General features: G+C 47.4%; 1 protein-coding gene across 3 annotated transcripts in view; it reads right to left on the bottom strand.

Moving 5' to 3' along the window:
• evlb (Enah/Vasp-like b) overlaps nucleotides 1–16,516 on the bottom strand; it is a gene marked incomplete at its 5' end in the record, with an annotated part of 90,337 nt that overhangs the window by 59,330 nt on the left and 14,491 nt on the right. Inside the window, one exon of one of the 3 annotated variants that reach the window (XM_083790945.1) lies at nucleotides 4,727–4,827. The exons of 1 other annotated variant lie outside the window; for it this stretch is intronic. In XM_083790945.1, coding sequence (XP_083647071.1) covers nucleotides 4,727–4,827 — 101 coding nt within the window. Of the gene's footprint in view, nucleotides 1–1,243; nucleotides 1,368–4,726; nucleotides 4,828–16,516 lie in introns of those variants that run through there. One more of the 3 variants, XM_083790944.1, reaches the window with a different exon arrangement.

Below are 16,516 nucleotides of genomic sequence, written 5' to 3'. Positions count from 1 at the left end.
AGGCCAATAAGGTGGCTAGTGGAGCGAGACGTGAACTACCAGGGGAAGGGTCACTCTGGCCACCGCATATAGTAAGAGTAACAGATCTAGAGGTTAGAAACGATCAATAAGGGCATGGATGGACTCTGTGGTTTATCCTATTCTGACCGGGCACCCATTTTGGTGTTGGCATCATGTTATGCTTTAGCTATTGAAGAATAGCAGATCTACAAGCTCATATCGCGCCACCGAGTGGCGCGATACGAGCTTGTAGGTCTGCTATTTTTGAAAAATCGAAGAACGACTGACATTTTTTAGAATCTGATCTCAGGTCAGAATGGGTTAATCAGACCAATGTGTGTCCAGTGGAAACCTCGTATGAATCTGATCTCAGGTCAGAATGGGATAAACAGAGAAGGACGCAGAGCTCCCAGCATGTTTTCAACAGTCTGTCATGCGGTACGGTACGCCTGTTGCACTAAATGTGTGGCTTGTTGCCCCCTGTCCTGTATCTGCAATATGTATCTGTATACTACTGTATCTCTTCTTTTACCTGTAACATTGTCACGATATACAGTAGTAGTAGTAGTAATCAAGAACATTACACAAGATCAAGTCTACGGAAATTTGGTTTTCAGGAGAGATTTTCCAGAATAGGCTATGGACGCCTTCATTTCCAAACAGGATATTGACTGGACTGCCATGAAATGTGCTGTGCATGTTTACGCTCCCTATAGAGGACTAAGCACCAGCCATACTTCAAGAGATATTGAATATAGCAGAATCGACAAGCTCAAACAGGTTGCGTTCATTGTGAGATTGTATAGATCTGCCTTTTTTTGTGCTATTTTAACACCTTATCTGCATAGTGGGGCGTTTAGACTCTTTAGTCTTATTCTAGCCGAATCTTCACCTTTAGTCCAAAGTGGAGGCTTTGAATCAGTGACTGCAGTACTACTGTTAAATCTCAAAGCTCATCCAGCAGCCTCATCCCATCCCATCATCCGACCTCATCCTTTCTCTCAGCTACCTTCTGTTCCTTCAGACCAGCATGCTGCTAGTGTAGAAGTACAGCACATAGGGCTGGTATAGAACAGTGGTTTTCAAACGTGTTAGCTTGTGACCCAAAAGAGAAATGTCTCTCCCCCGGCTACTAGTAAATAGCTACTAGTGAAAATATCTACTAGTGAAAATAGACTATCTACAAGCTCACAACATGAATAAATATCTAACTCCCGTTCCCTGCCGGTGTTTATACACTAACCTTTGAAGAATCACGGCGTCACAATTGAAACTCCATTTCATGAAAGTCCACCTGAAAATAGTCCCATCGTTTGTTTGAATCAGGGATTCCACCACCGCGGCGATGTGAAACATAAATGGAACGGATCAAGCGGAAAGCGGCCGACACGCACCGCAGGCAGTGCATTGAGCCTCAGGAATCCAGCGCCCGCGGGGTTTTTTTTTTGCATTCTGACCTGAGATCAGATTCATACGAGGTTTCCACTGGACACACACTGGTCTGATTAACCCATTCTGACCTGAGATCAGATTCTAAAAAAATGTCAGTCGTTCTTCGATTTTTCAAAAAATAGCAGATCTACAAGCTCGTATCGCGCCACTCGGTGGCGCGATATGAGCTTGTAGATCTGCTATTTTTCAATAGCTAAAGCATAACATGATGCCGACACCAAAATGGGTGCCCGGTCAGAATGGGTTAAAAGTTAACAAAAACGGCAAATTAAACAAAAGGCAGGTTTAGCGTGTTCCGCAGGGAAAGACAATGGGAAAAAAGACGGGTTTAGCGTGTTCCGCAGTCAAACAAACATTTGTCTTCTACATTTTATTTTATTTCTTCATGAAATTAATTAAAGAATCTTTGAATTTTGTTTTTAATTCATGAAATGTTTAGCTTTTTTGGGGAATGTATTTGTATGTATTTTATGTTTTTTTTATGTTTTGAAATAATTATTAAAAACAAAATGTCGTAAACAAAATACATAAAGATTTGTCCGCGACCCACCAATGGGACTCGAGTGCCGACCCCAGTGATTGGGAACCAGTGATGTAGATTAGAAGGACCAGCATAGGGCTGGTAGTGTAGTTAGGATTTTTTTTTAAATTACACATATATTTGTTATCATATATCAACGAATTGATACAGTATGGAGCTATGTCCAGAGTCCGGGCAGAGGCCTTTTGTGGCGGTTCTGGAAAACCGTGTGTCCGGCCGACTCGAGGCCGGGCACTGCATTCCCTGTGGTGGTGGTGTGAAACGCGTGTGTCGAATTTGAAGTCGGTGGGGCAAACTGTTCTCGAGTTACGCAGATTACAGACGTACACACGTAGACTTAATTGGTGCATATGGATAGATATTTGAAGTCATATAGCCCAGGCCTAGCCCAGCACATCCCTGGTGGTGAGGCTCTGCCTGTAGGCCATCTAAATAGCTCTCCTATACTGTATATGTGGCCTGCATGATGGAGCTCTGGCCAAGCCGCCAAGCTGAGAGCTTATAGCAGGAGAAGAACTGCTTAGCGGCGCAAAACTATGGCTGAGTCCCTCACAGCTGCACTAATCAGATGTGTTACGAGCAGGAATCATGAAGCATATCGCCACACCGGATTACCACACCATTTTTGTTCCATAGGGATATAGTACTGAAGTTGGGCAGAGAGACCTCCTATCTCCATATTGTAACTGCGTTTCTCTCGTAAATGAACACCCTGCTTGATACATACTACAGCATCTTCATGCACTTCCCATTGCAGTCGGAACTGCAGCATCACTCCCAATCTTCCGCCGTAGTCTGAAAACCCACCTTTTCAGACTCCATCATGGCCCATAGCACTTACCCTAACCCCTTAGATAGCATTTCTGTAGACTTAGATAGCATTTGATACAGACTTATAGCATGTTATGTAGACAGCACTATAATTGCATTGTATATAGTCATAGCACGCCATAGTACATATGTATAGCATAGTAGTATATATGTATAGTTTATATGTATAGTTTCATTGTATAGATATTCCACTGTTACTTTCTTAGCTTACGCATGTTTCATGATAAATGCTGTTATGTGATGTATTCCCATGCTTTTTGTTCTTGCTTAATGTAAGTCGCTCTGGATTAAGAGCGTCTGCTAAATGCCTAAATTGTATATTGTAAATTGTAGCATCGCGCAAAAGCATGAAAGGTAGCAGATCGAAACGCAGCCCGTCTCCGACAGAGACGATATGGTTTCTACTACTGGGAAGTAGTAGACCAGTAGTGTGTGTGTGTGTGTGTGTGTGTGTGTGTGTGTGTGTGTGTGTACTACAAATGAATGATGAGAAAGCAAGCCTATAGACATTGTCAGGTTCTAATTTCAGGTTTTAATTTCACTGAGTCCCTGACTCAGCTGACACGGAGTCGGGACTACCTGAAACTACTAGGGATGGATTGATGACGGATGACAGACAGACAGACAGACAGACAGACAGACAGACAGACAGACAGACAGACAGAAAGTCAGTCATTCGGGGTGAGTGTTTATTTAGAGGACACCAGAGCACAGTAACAACAGGTGAGCCCCTTTCGTGAAGTGAAAGGAAACACATTTCCACGAGTGGACCTTTCGACAGCGTCAGCCAGGTGTGCCCTAATTTTAACGTGCAGATCATGCAACAGCTACACTCTCCAGCGAACCGCGCCGGCGGAGCTGGAGACAAAGAGCCCGTATAGAAGTCAACACACAGTCTCTCTCTCTCTCTCACACACATATAATCTGAGCATGCGTCTGCGATCTTCAATCGCCATGGCGACAGGCGTTGGCCACCAAATGCTAGTATACTATACAGCATCCCCCCGGAGAGCTCGGCTCCTCTCGTTTAACGAGAGGATGCGGGGACGGCAGGAAATTAATCAAAGCGGTGAGAGAGAGAGAGAGAGCGAGAGAGATGGATTGAGAGAGAGAGGGCGCGCGGGCACAAACACGAGAACAAAAGAGCCACAGAGACGGCCGATATAAAGGGATGATCGACCATCGCGGGGGGGGGGGAGTCCCACGGCACGGCGACCACGACACAGCTGCATCACTGTCACCCCCCCCCCCCCCTCCCCTCTGTCCAAACTTGGCACCGCCATGAATGCCCTGCCCGTGTCCTCCTCCTCCCCGGAGCGCTCTCTCTCTCTCAACTAATACATCATTAGCATGCCATGCACCCCCCCACCCCCCCCTCCCCTCCACATCTCCCCTTCTCTCCCCCTGCAAGGGCAACCAGCTCTCTCTCTCTCTCTCGCATCGCACATAAAGATGCTTCATATACTCTGTTTATGCAGCAGCGGGGGTATAGCTAGCTATATCTTGTAATCCGTCACACAAACGCTGCAAAGCCATGTCGCAGGCAGCGCCGGCATTTAAACATTAAACATTAAAGCCAGATGGTATATGAAAACAGCAGATCTATACAAGCTCACAATGCAACACAGTATGTGACGCATTGTGAGCTTGTAGATCGGCTGTTTTCGGTGCATGCGTGACACCCCCGTCCCCCGCTGCACGAACCCGAGTATCAATTAGGCTTTTATATACGTCAAGGCTCCGGTTTCATATACTGCCGACTCAGGCATTGAGCGAGCGCTGGTTCTCTGATAGGTCTGTACATACATCCATCTGTCCAACACGCACGCACACACACACACACACACACACACCCAAACCCTCCAGTGTTCTGTCCTCCTCCCCCCAGAGCAGGTCTCCTACCTGACTTTGAACTCGGCGAGCTGCGGCGGCTGCGCGGCGCCGGGCTCGGCGCAGTAGATCTGGGGGAAGTAGAAGCGATGAGACTGCAGGTTGATGTCCATGACGGCGGCGGCGCGCGGCGCCCGCCTCCACCACTACTCGCCGACTACTACACGACACAAGCCGACGCACACACGCTATACGCAGCTCAAGAGGCTGCCGGCTTCGGCGACAACAACACAAAAGACGGCGCGAGATTTCCTTTTCCTGCCTCACTGTGTCTTTATCTCTCGATGACGACGACGACGTCTTTTTTTTTTGTGTCGTCTGACGGAGTTACGTCGAGAGCCTCGAGAAGGTCGGAGTTCAGCGATCCGGGCATCCCGGGGAACGTGTCCTCTGAGTGGTCCGCGGGGGAGCTAGAGGAGTGCTTACCATCAGGCAGGCATCTCCCCCTCCCCTCCCCTCTCTCTCTCTCTCTCTCTCTCTCCTCAATCACCTCTACCGCCCACCGCCGTTAAGGCACACTAACCTATTTCCCCACTAGTAGCAGTCAGCCCACTCAGCTGGATGGACAGAGATGAGTCCGATAGACGACGGAACGCGATTCAGAGCGGTGGAGAAAATCCCATTGCCTCTCTGGGTAACCGATGGTGATGATGCTGATGATGCATCCTTTGGACCGCGGAGAAGAGGAACGGCAGGGGAGAAAGATGAGCGAGAGAGAGAGAGAGGTGGGAGAAAGGAAAAAGGAAGCAAATTGAGAGGGGGTTGAAAAGAGGAGAGACACTCTCCCAGCCACACGTATAGAGCGAGAGAGAGAGAGAGAGAGAGAGAGAGAGAGAAGACTGGACGGTAGACGAGATGAGAGAGAGAGAGTCCACTCCTGAGATGGAGAGAGGGGGAAAAAAAGAGGGAGGGAAGATGAGAGAAACGGAGAGACTGAGAGAAATTCCCGCTGCTGCGAGGCGTTGCCCCCACACTGCCGCTCTCTCTCTCTCTCTCTCTCTCTCTCTCTCTCTCTCTGTCTCATTGGATTACCTCCACCCCCTACATCCTCCTCTCCCCTCCCTCTCTCTTCCTCTCCTCCTCCTCCCCTCCCAGCTGTGATGAGAGAGTGCTGGGCGGCCGGCCCCAGAGGCTGCTGGTACTGCCCTTCCCCCCTCCCCCCGCGCTCTCTCCTCTCCTCTCCTCTCCTCTCCTCTCCTCTCCTCTCCTCTCCTCTCCTCTCCGACACCTGATTGGCTGAGAGGCACGGATGCATAAGCACGTGTTGGAAAGAGGGACGAGATGGAGAGACAGAGACAGAGACAGAGACAGAGAGAGAGAGAGAGAGAGAGAGAGAGAGACAGGGGAGGAGTGACAGACGTTAATTCATCTGATGGCTCCAGTCCGTCTGCTCTCATATCTGATAGTAGATGCTGCTACGCCCGCATGCACACACACACACACACACACACACACACACACACACACACACACACACACACACACACACACACACACACACACACACACACACACACACACACACACACACACACACACACACACACACACACACACACACACACACACACACACACACACACACACACACACACACACACACACACACACACACACACACACACACACAGAGAGAGAGAAAATTCTTATAATGTCTCTTCATAGCCAGAAGGGAGGGGACACAGGTGGCAAGAGAAATGAAGCAATTCCATTCTACAGAGTGGTATAGTGAATGTAACACAAACACAATATTATCTGACACATAATATTAATAATAGGAACGGCCGCTATACTGACACAGTTCCGTTGACATTTATAACCAAATAAACGACTTAATCTTGTTGATGTAGGTTAGTCGAATAATCTTCTTATTTATCAATGAATTGCACTAGAGTTTATATAATCGGCTAAGTGGATTCACCGGTAGTCTGATTAATCATTCGCCCTGCATTATTGTTGTATACAATGGTGGTTTACAGAGAATACAGAAAATTGCCAATCTTCACATGGCCTAACTGTAAAATCCCTTAAGAACCTGTTTTGCACGTCGTCATTATGACCGTATACGTGTCATGCAACACGATGTAGCGACGCGTTGCATTACGATCAGCTATTTTTTTGCTATCTTTATAATCTTTAATATCCTAAAGTGCCATGCGGATGGATTAAAGTTCTCAGTCGCCATGACTGATTTCAGTCTTTTTGATTCCATATCCCATTCTGACCGGGCACCCATTTTGGTGTCGGCATCATGTTATGCTTTAGCTATTTAAAAATAGCAGATCTACAAGCTCATATCGCGCCACCGAGTGGCGCGATACGAGCTTGTAGGTCTGCTATTTTAGAAAAATCGAAGAACGACTGACATTTTTAGAATCTGATCTCAGGTCAGAATGGGTTCATCAGGACCAGTGTGTGTCCGGCGGAAACCTCGTATGAATCTGATCTCAGGTCAGAATGGGATATAGAAGCCATCGCCATCACATTGAGAGCTTGTAGATCGTCTGTTTTCGGTTATTATTTTAGAGCATTTGATGTGGTCAAACTATAGCAATATGCTGCAGCATCTTCCATAAAATCTGTAATAGTCTCGGTCAGATATCTCATATGAAAGCAAAGGTTTAAAGCCTCAATCTGTGATTTTTTTGTCTGTACAGTAGCGGTTTTGTAACTATAAGGTTTTGGACATACAGTATAACATGGTTTTGGACATACAGTATAAGGTTATCAGCCACCATGCAGTGAAAATATATGGTTGCCGTCGAGACTCGTGCAGAAACCTTGTATGTCCATATTTCATCTCTGTATGGGTTTTTCCGTAAATCAATGCCCTTCATCGCACAAGAGTGTCGCAAACAATTGTGAAAATAGCCGATCTATAGCTGCAGGTTGTAGATCGGCTATTTTCACTATTGTATTATTTTTGAGGTCCGCTAGCCCCTCCTATATACAGCTTTTCGTCCTGTCACGTCTCACATTTGCCATTGACAATGAGAGAAATGTACGTCATATGTAGACAAGCAAATCGGCTAACCAATCACATGAATTCAGTTGTCGTCTTACATAATAACATAAATTGACAAATGAATTCATGAAGTATATTCATTTTTTATTGGATGATGTACGACGACAAGAGCGCCCCTCACTTCACACAGGTGTGATTTTTTATTGAATTGAATTAAAAAGTAAGGGTTTTGGACATACAAGGTTTCCACCCGACATGACGATAATAATCTGCTGCCACAGCAGATCTTCACTGCCAGTAAACTAATAAATTCCCTCCCGTATTTAGCCTATATCCCCACAGTCCAGGAAGCCATCCCTCCCTCTGGTCAAAGCCATCTCTCCATCTGGTCAAAGCCATCTCTCCATCTGGTCAAAGCCATCCCACCCTCTGGTCAAAACCATCCCTCCCTCTGGTCAAAGCCATCCCACCCTCTGGTCAAAACCATCCCTCCCTCTGGTCAAAGCCATCTCTCCATCTGGTCAAAGCCATCTCTCCATCTGGTCAAAGCCATCCCACCCTCTGGTCAAAGCCATCTCTCCCTCTGGTCAAAGCCATCTCTCCCTCTGGTCAAAGCCATCCCTCCCTCTGGTCAAAGCCATCCCTCCCTCTGGTCAAAGCCATCTCTCCCTCTGGTCAAAGCCATCTCTCCCTCTGGTCAAAGCCATCTCTCCCTCTGGTCAAAGCCATCTCTCCCTCTGGTCAAAGCCATCTCTCCCTCTGGTCAAAGCCATCTCTCCCTCTGGTCAAAGCCATCCCTCCCTCTGGTCAAAGCCATCCCTCCCTCTGGTCAAAGCCACCCTCCCTCTGGTCAAAGCCATCTCTCCCTCCTGTCAAAGCCATCCCACCCTCTGGTCAAAGCCATCTCTCCCTCTGGTCAAAGCCATCTCTCCCTCTGGTCAAAGCCATCTCTCCCTCTGGTCAAAGCCATCCCACCCTCTGGTCAAAGCCATCTCTCCCTCTGGTCAAAGCCATCTCTCCCTCTGGTCAAAGCCATCCCTCCCTCCTGTCAAAGCCATTCTCTGGTCAAAGCCATCTCTCCCTCTGGTCAAAGCCATCCCTCCCTCTGGTCAAAGCCATCCCTCCCTCCTGTCAAAGCCATTCTCTGGTCAAAGCCATCTCTCCCTCTGGTCAAAGCCATCTCTCCCTCTGGTCAAAGCCATCCCTCCCTCCTGTCAAAGCCATTCTCTGGTCAAAGCCATCCCACCCTCTGGTCAAAGCCATCTCTCCCTCTGGTCAAAACCATCCCACCCTCTGGTCAAAGCCATCTCTCCCTCTGGTCAAAACCATCCCACCCTCTGGTCAAAGCCATCTCTCCCTCTGGTCAAAACCATCCCTCCATCTGGTCAAAGCCATCCCTCCCTCCTGTCAAAGCCATTCTCTGGTCAAAGCCATCCCTCCCTCTGGTCAAAGCCATCCCTCCATCTGGTCAAAGCCATCCCTCCCTCTGGTCAAAACCATCCCTCCCTCTGGTCAAAGCCATCCCTCCCTCCTGTCAAAGCCATTCTCTGGTCAAAGCCATCCCTCCCTCTGGTCAAAGCCATCCCTCCATCTGGTCAAAGCCATCCCTCCCTCTGGTCAAAGCCATCCCTCCATCTGGTCAAAGCCATCCCTCCATCTGGTCAAAGCCATCCCTCCATCTGGTCAAAGCCATCCCTCCCTCTGGTCAAAGCCATCCCTCCCTCTGGTCAAAGCCATCCCTCCCTCTGGTGAAAGCCATAGATATGCAGGGGGGGGCTTTATCGGGCTTTGGGCCTAACATTATGGTAATTCTTAGAGTCGGACCGAGCCTCGGGCCGACCCAGTTAGGGTATAGGGTAGGGCCGGGCCTTAAATTTTGGGCCCATTGAGAACTTTAAATCAAGGCATCATGGCTAAATATTCTTTGTACGCAAAAAAAAAAAATTGTCGATCTAAAATCTTATATTTAGTCGACTAAAACTAGACAAAAACTTTTCAGATGACTAAGATTTTATTCGAGACTTCTGACCAGGCACCCATTTTGGTGTCAGCATCATGTTATGCTTTAGCTATTTAAAAATAGCAGATCTACAAGCTCATATCGCGCCACCGAGTGGCGCGATACGAGCTTGTAGGTCTGCTATTTTTGTAAAAATCGAAGAACGACTGACATTTTTAGAATCTGATCTCAGGTCAGAATGGGTTAATCAGACCAGTGTGTGTCCAGTGGAAACCTCGTATGAATCTGATCTCAGGTCAGAATGGGTTAATCAGACCAGTGTGTGTCCAGTGGAAACCTCGTATGAATCTGATCTCAGGTCAGAATGGGTTATGCTGTTTCCACGCTGTGTGGTTTGGATAGTTTTACTCTGCCTCTCTCGTAGCATGTTGACCACAGAGTGTCAGTCTCGTGAATTCATCACACTCGGAAATCCCAGTGTTTTTCTTTCATCCCCTTGTGATCCGATTAGTGCCTGATTGCCGCCACGTTGAACAGACGTGGGTGAAAATGTATACATAAACATGGGTTTCAAACGTTCCATGGAAGAATGGAAAAGGCGGAAAGCGCATACAATTCGAGAAGGCAAGATTTGTGAGCGGCGCACGCCGCTCACAATGAAGGGCTGTGTGTGTCTCTATGTCCGTCTGTCTCTATGTCTGTCTGTTTAGAGTACGACCTATGTTGACCCCTGCCGGCCCATTCGGGTCACACACTGTTGAGCAGCCCCACACACACACACACACACACACACACACACACACACACACACACACACACACTCACAGTCACACACACACACACACACACACACACACACACACACACACACAATCACAGTCACACACACACACACACACACACACACACAGCCTGCACTGCTCAGTTCACGCGGGTGTGATTTTCTTTTATATCGTCGCTGTCGGGCAGAAACCTCCATAATATATCTCCATATTCAAACTTGTTGTGTTTTCTTTTGTAAATGAACGCCCTACTAACCTAAGTAGAGCCTACTTGATCATATAGCGTCACACAAAAGCAAGTAGATCTGCTACCTTTGAATATGCTCCGATCAGGTCTTTTGGGACCGATACCGATCACCGATTGTTTTTCTCATGATCGTCCGATACCGATATAGGTCCGATACCGATCTTGTGAAATGTTGCACATTTTAACCCATTCTGACCCGAGATCAGATTCATACGAGGTTTCCACTGGACACACACTGGTCTGATTAACCCATTCTGACCTGAGATCAGATTCTAAAAATGTCAGTCGTTCTTCGATTCTTCAAAAAATAGCAGACCTACAAGCTCGTAGCGCGCCACTCGGTGGCGCGATATGAGCTTGTAGATCTGCTATTTTTAAATAGCTAAAGCATAACATGATGCTGACACCAAAATGGGTGCCCGGTCAGAATGGGTTAATATTTCCAAAATGATTATATGTCTCAAAACCCACGTCAAAACTGTTCCTGTGTGTGGGGAGGAAGGGGAGAATGTTTGGGTCACAAAAATGCAAAATGATGTTATACTAAATTGACATTTATACCACTTAAAGGTAAAATGATCGGTTTCTCCAGATGGGGTAAATGCCGATCACCGATCAGAGTGAATATCGGCCCCGATTATCGGAGCCTCTCTGAATATGAATCCTGAAGAAGGGTTATCTGGTTATAGGGTTCGGCCCCTATGTGTTTTTGGGGGGGCATCTGCTGCTTTCATACTTGTGGCTGAGATGTATTTGTAGTGATGTGTTCCATTGTGCTGTATATGAACTGCCACAGACAGGAGCCTCGGCAGAGGTTGAGTGCTACACCCAGAGCAAGGACGTCGATAAAACACACACAGATCTTTTGACATTATGGTGTCTCAATGCAATTCAGTATTTTAGCTGTGACGTGAGCGCCCCCTCCTGAGATACTTCCGGGTCCTACTTTTGTGTCGCTTTTGTGTCCCCATGGAGTTATACTGTGACGCTCCGTCGGACTAAATCTGAGACGAAAACAACCACGAAAGTCTACTTTTACCGCTTTCCTCGCAACAACAAAGCTGCGCTGCTCTCCCAAATCTGACAGTGACAGGCTGTCTGTCCCACATGGAATACTATCGCCATTTTATTTTATTGTGTCAAATAAATCCTCATAATGCAAACTAGATTCAACATACTCAAGCCTGCACACATTCTAAATATACCCCAGAAATATTTTACCGATCAAATGGACTGTTGCCACCTTCAATAATAATGATAATAATAGTCTTTATTGTCTCCACATCATATATTTTTGTTGTCATGGACACTTGTACAAAACATTAATAATTCCACTCGAGTTGGAAGCATTAAGACCCATTTTAACCCTCAATGGCTTCCTTTCTGAAAAATAACGTCACTGTAAAAAGATTCACGCGTTTAGATATGCTATTTACAATGAGATGCGGACGGGAGCTGGTGCCACTTGGACCCGGACGTAACGTAGCACTACAAAATGACGTCGGACTTAAATACTGAATTGACCAGTGGTTCTCAAACCTTTTCATATCAAGGACCCCCAAATTGACACTAATTAGCCCACAGACCCCCATTTGAAGAGATATGCCAGGGACCCCCACGAGAGAAGATTTTTACGGCTCTAGCAGAGATTCTCAACCCGTTTAATTTCAAGGACCCCCAGTTTGACATGGATTAGTATTAGTCTACGGACCCCCATTTAATAGCATTTCTATCTCTGGGACCCCCAATTTATATTGTAAAATCAATGTTAATTTAACTCTGAGAGTGTACAAATGGAACATTTGTGTACATTTATACACTCTCAGAGTTACAGACTCATAAGGGTCCATTTGGTTCCAAACTATCATTTAGCTGGAACTCCCTCAATTAACCCATGCTGAACGTGCACCCATTTTGGTGTTGGCATCATGTTATGCTTTAGCTATTTAAAAATAGCAGATCTACAAGCTCATATCGCGCCACCGAGTGGCGCGATACGAGCTTGTAGGTCTGCTATTTTTGAAAAATCGAAGAACGACTGACATTTTTTAGAATCTGATCTCGGGTCAGAATGGGTTCATCAGACACAGTGTGTGTCCAGTGGAAACCTCGTATGAATCTGATCTCAGGTCAGAATGGGTTAAGGACCACTGGGGGTCCCCGGACCCCACTTTGGGAAGCACTGCAATAGACACACCAGAATGTATTGGAAACTGACTGTACTACTGACTCTTGTTTTTTACGCTACGTCATACGGTGGTGTCCCGCACCCGAAAATTATAGATCCACAATTAATGTCCCAATACCGTTGCTGCTTATACTTCTAACTTTTAGTTAGAAGTAGTGTTTTGTTTCGTAAATGAATGCCCCGCTTGCTCATCCTTCAGCGTCACACAAAAGCCTCAAAAGTAGCAGACCCGCTACCTTTTTTTATTCTAGAATTTGAATCCTCAAATGATGAGGTTTCCACCTGACAGAGACGACAAATTAGTGATGATGAATAAAACCTTATCCTTATTCTTACAGCTGAGCGCATGTAATAATAATACCATAGTCAGCAGACTCAGCAAACTCAGTTACTAATAGTTTCGGCACTTATGTGGGCATGTGCCAAAGCTGGAAAAGGAAATCGGCATCTTCATATTTAAGGGACACTTCACCCTTTTTGCAAAAAAATATATGTTAATGACGTTTAGAAGCTTTAGAACACTTTCCCGGGGGTCTTTATGTGTGTAATATGTGGTTTTAGATATTTTAGATTGTAGCAGTGAGCCCAGTGTCTCTGATGTCATGGACACTGGTCTCACTTCCTTCCTGGACTACAATTCCCAAAATACTTTGGTGCACTGCTCCTCCTTGTGGATAGGGGAGGTCTGTCTTACTGAGTACACATGTAGTCCAGGAAGTAAGTGATCCCAGTGTCCATGACATCAGAGACACTGGGCTCACTGATACAATCTAAAATATCTAAAACCACATATTACACACATAAAGACCCCCAGGAAAGTGTTCTAAAGCTCCTAAATGTCATTAACATATATTTGTTAGCAAAAAGGGTGAAGTGTCCCTTTAAGGCCTGTCGGCAGACAGAAGGATCAATCGTTCTAAAATCCACTGCATGGCAGACAGCCGTGTTGACTTTTCAAGCGACTTGGGACTTGGACTCTGTGCCTGGGATCTTGATTTACAAACGAATGTGCAAAATGCACTTTCATCTGAGAACGTTTTGGAGCTCCTTACGGAAAGAGAGAGAGAGAGAGAGAGAGAGAGAGAGAGAGAGAGAGAGAGAGAGAGAGAGAGAGAGAGAGAGAGAGAGAGAGAGAGAGAGACGGGGGAGAGGAGAAAAACAGGTTGATTGAGGGAAGGATATAGATGGTAAGACAGATGGACATACAGGTAGAGATGGTTGAATAGTGGGGCGATCGAGAATGAATCAAGGGTAGAGGAAGATTACGGGGGAGGGAAATGTGTCAGATTGAGAGAGAGAGAGAGAGAGAGAGAGAGAGATGAGGATGAAATGAGAAGAGAGCCAGCCTCCTGTTCCACTGTACAGACCCTCCCCCATCTCTCTCTCATGCTCTCTCTCTCTCTCTCTCTCTCTCTCTCTCCCAGGTTAGAGCTATGGCCGCACACTGCAATAATAATCCTTAAAGCAACACACCTCCATTTGTACTGTGCATGCCTGCGTGCGTGCGTGCGTGCGTGCGTGCGTGCGTGCGTGCGTGCGTGCGTGCGTGCGTGCGTGCGTGCGTGCGTGCGTGCGTGCGTGCGTGCGTGCCTGCGTGCGTGCGTGCCCCAGAGGGACCCGAGAGGCGAGCATCCAGTCAAGTGCTACTGTGTGACAGCCAGACCATTAGCATACTGTACTGTACAGCAGGAGAGAGCTTCAGCATGAGACAAAGTAGGGGACACAGAGAGAGAGAGAGAGAGGAATGGTCGATGGTGCATTTATATATACTGCGTTTTCTCCAAATGGCATTACGATAATAATATTCACGCATACACACACACACACACACACACACACACAGAGGCCATGGAGGAGGGCTTGTACAGTACAGTACAGTACAGTACAGTTCAGACGGGTCTGATTTGTTAAAGCCATGCACTTAAGGATAAACACACACACACACACACACACACACACACACACACACACACACACACACACACACACAGCCACACAAACAATTCAATTCAAAGGGCTTTATTGGCATGATAGTTTACATTGCCCAGACAGACAGACAGACAGACAGACAGACAGACAGACAGACAGACAGACAGACAGACAGACAGACAGACAGACAGACAGGCAGGCAGGCAGGCACACACACTCAGGAGTTGATCTATTTAATTACACCACACATCACAGGGAGCTGGCAGTGGGACTTTAGGGGAGTGAGGGTGATTTTCCTCTCATTCACAAAGATTTGATTACCTCTCTGTCTATCCCTCCCTCCCTCAGTGTCTCTCTCTCTCTGTCTATCCCTCCCTCCCTCAGTGTCTCTCTCTCTCTCTCTGTCTATCCCTCCCTCCCTCAGTGTCTCTCTCTCTCTCTGTCTATCCCTCCCTCCCTCAGTGTCTCTCTCTCTCTCTCTGTCTATCCCTCCCTCCCTCAGTGTCTCTCTCTCTCTCTGTCTATCCCTCCCTCAGTGTCTCTCTCTCTCTCTGTCTATCCCTCCCTCAGTGTCTCTCTCTCTGTCTATCCCTCCCTCCCTCAGTGTCTCTCTCTCTCTGTCTATCCCTCCCTCCCTCAGTGTCTCTCTCTCTGTCTATCCCTCCCTCCCTCAGTGTCTCTCTCTCTCTCTGTCTATCCCTCCCTCCCTCAGTGTCTCTCTCTCTCTGTCTATCCCTCCCTCCCTCAGTGTCTCTCTCTCTCTGTCTATCCCTCCCTCCCTCAGTGTCTCTCTCTCTCTCTGTCTATCCCTCCCTCCCTCAGTGTCTCTCTCTCTCTCTCTGTCTATCCCTTCCTCCCTCAGTGTCTCTCTCTCTCTCTGTCTATCCCTCCCTCAGTGTCTCTCTCTCTGTCTATCCCTCCCTCCCTCAGTGTCTCTCTCTCTCTCTGTCTATCCCTTCCTCCCTCAGTGTCTCTCTCTCTCTCTCTGTCTATCCCTCCCTCCCTCAGTGTCTCCCTCTCTCTGTCTATCCCTCCCTCCCTCAGTGTCTCTCTCTCTCTGTCTATCCCTCCCTCCCTCAGTGTCTCTCTCTCTCTGTCTATCCCTCCCTCCCTCAGTGTCTCTCTCTCTCTCTCTCTCTATCCCTCCCTCCCTCAGTGTCTCTCTCTCTCTCTCTGTCTATCCCTCCCTCCCTCAGTGTCTCTCTCTCTCTCTCTCTATCCCTCCCTCCCTCAGTGTCTCTCTCTCTCTGTCTATCCCTCCCTCCCTCAGTGTCTCTCTCTCTCTGTCTATCCCTCCCTCCCTCAGTGTCTCTCTCTCTGTGTCTATCCCTCCCTCCCTCAGTGTCTCTCTCTCTCTCTCTGTCTATCCCTCCCTCCCTCAGTGTCTCTCTCTCTCTGTCTATCCCTCCCTCCCTCAGTGTCTCTCTCTCTCTCTGTCTATCCCTCCCTCCCTCAGTGTCTCTCTCTCTCTGTCTATCCCTCCCTCAGTGTCTCTCTCTCTCTGTCTATCCCTCCCTCCATCAGTGTCTCTCTCTCTCTGTCTATCCCTCCCTCCCTCAGTGTCTCTCTCTCTCTGTCTATCCCTCCCTCCCTCAGTGTCTCTCTCTCTGTCTATCCCTCCCTCAGTGTCTCTCTCTCTCTCTCTCTGTCTATCCCTCCCTCAGTGTCTCTCTCTCTCTGTCTATCCCTCCCTCCCTCAGTGTCTCTCTCTCTCTGTCTATCCCTCCCTCC

Source organism: Protomyctophum parallelum (genome assembly GCF_964188405.1).
Source record: "Protomyctophum parallelum genome assembly, chromosome: 19".
Classification (NCBI taxonomy): Eukaryota; Metazoa; Chordata; class Actinopteri; order Myctophiformes; family Myctophidae; genus Protomyctophum; species Protomyctophum parallelum.
This window is presented reverse-complemented; position numbering and strand designations above follow the sequence as displayed.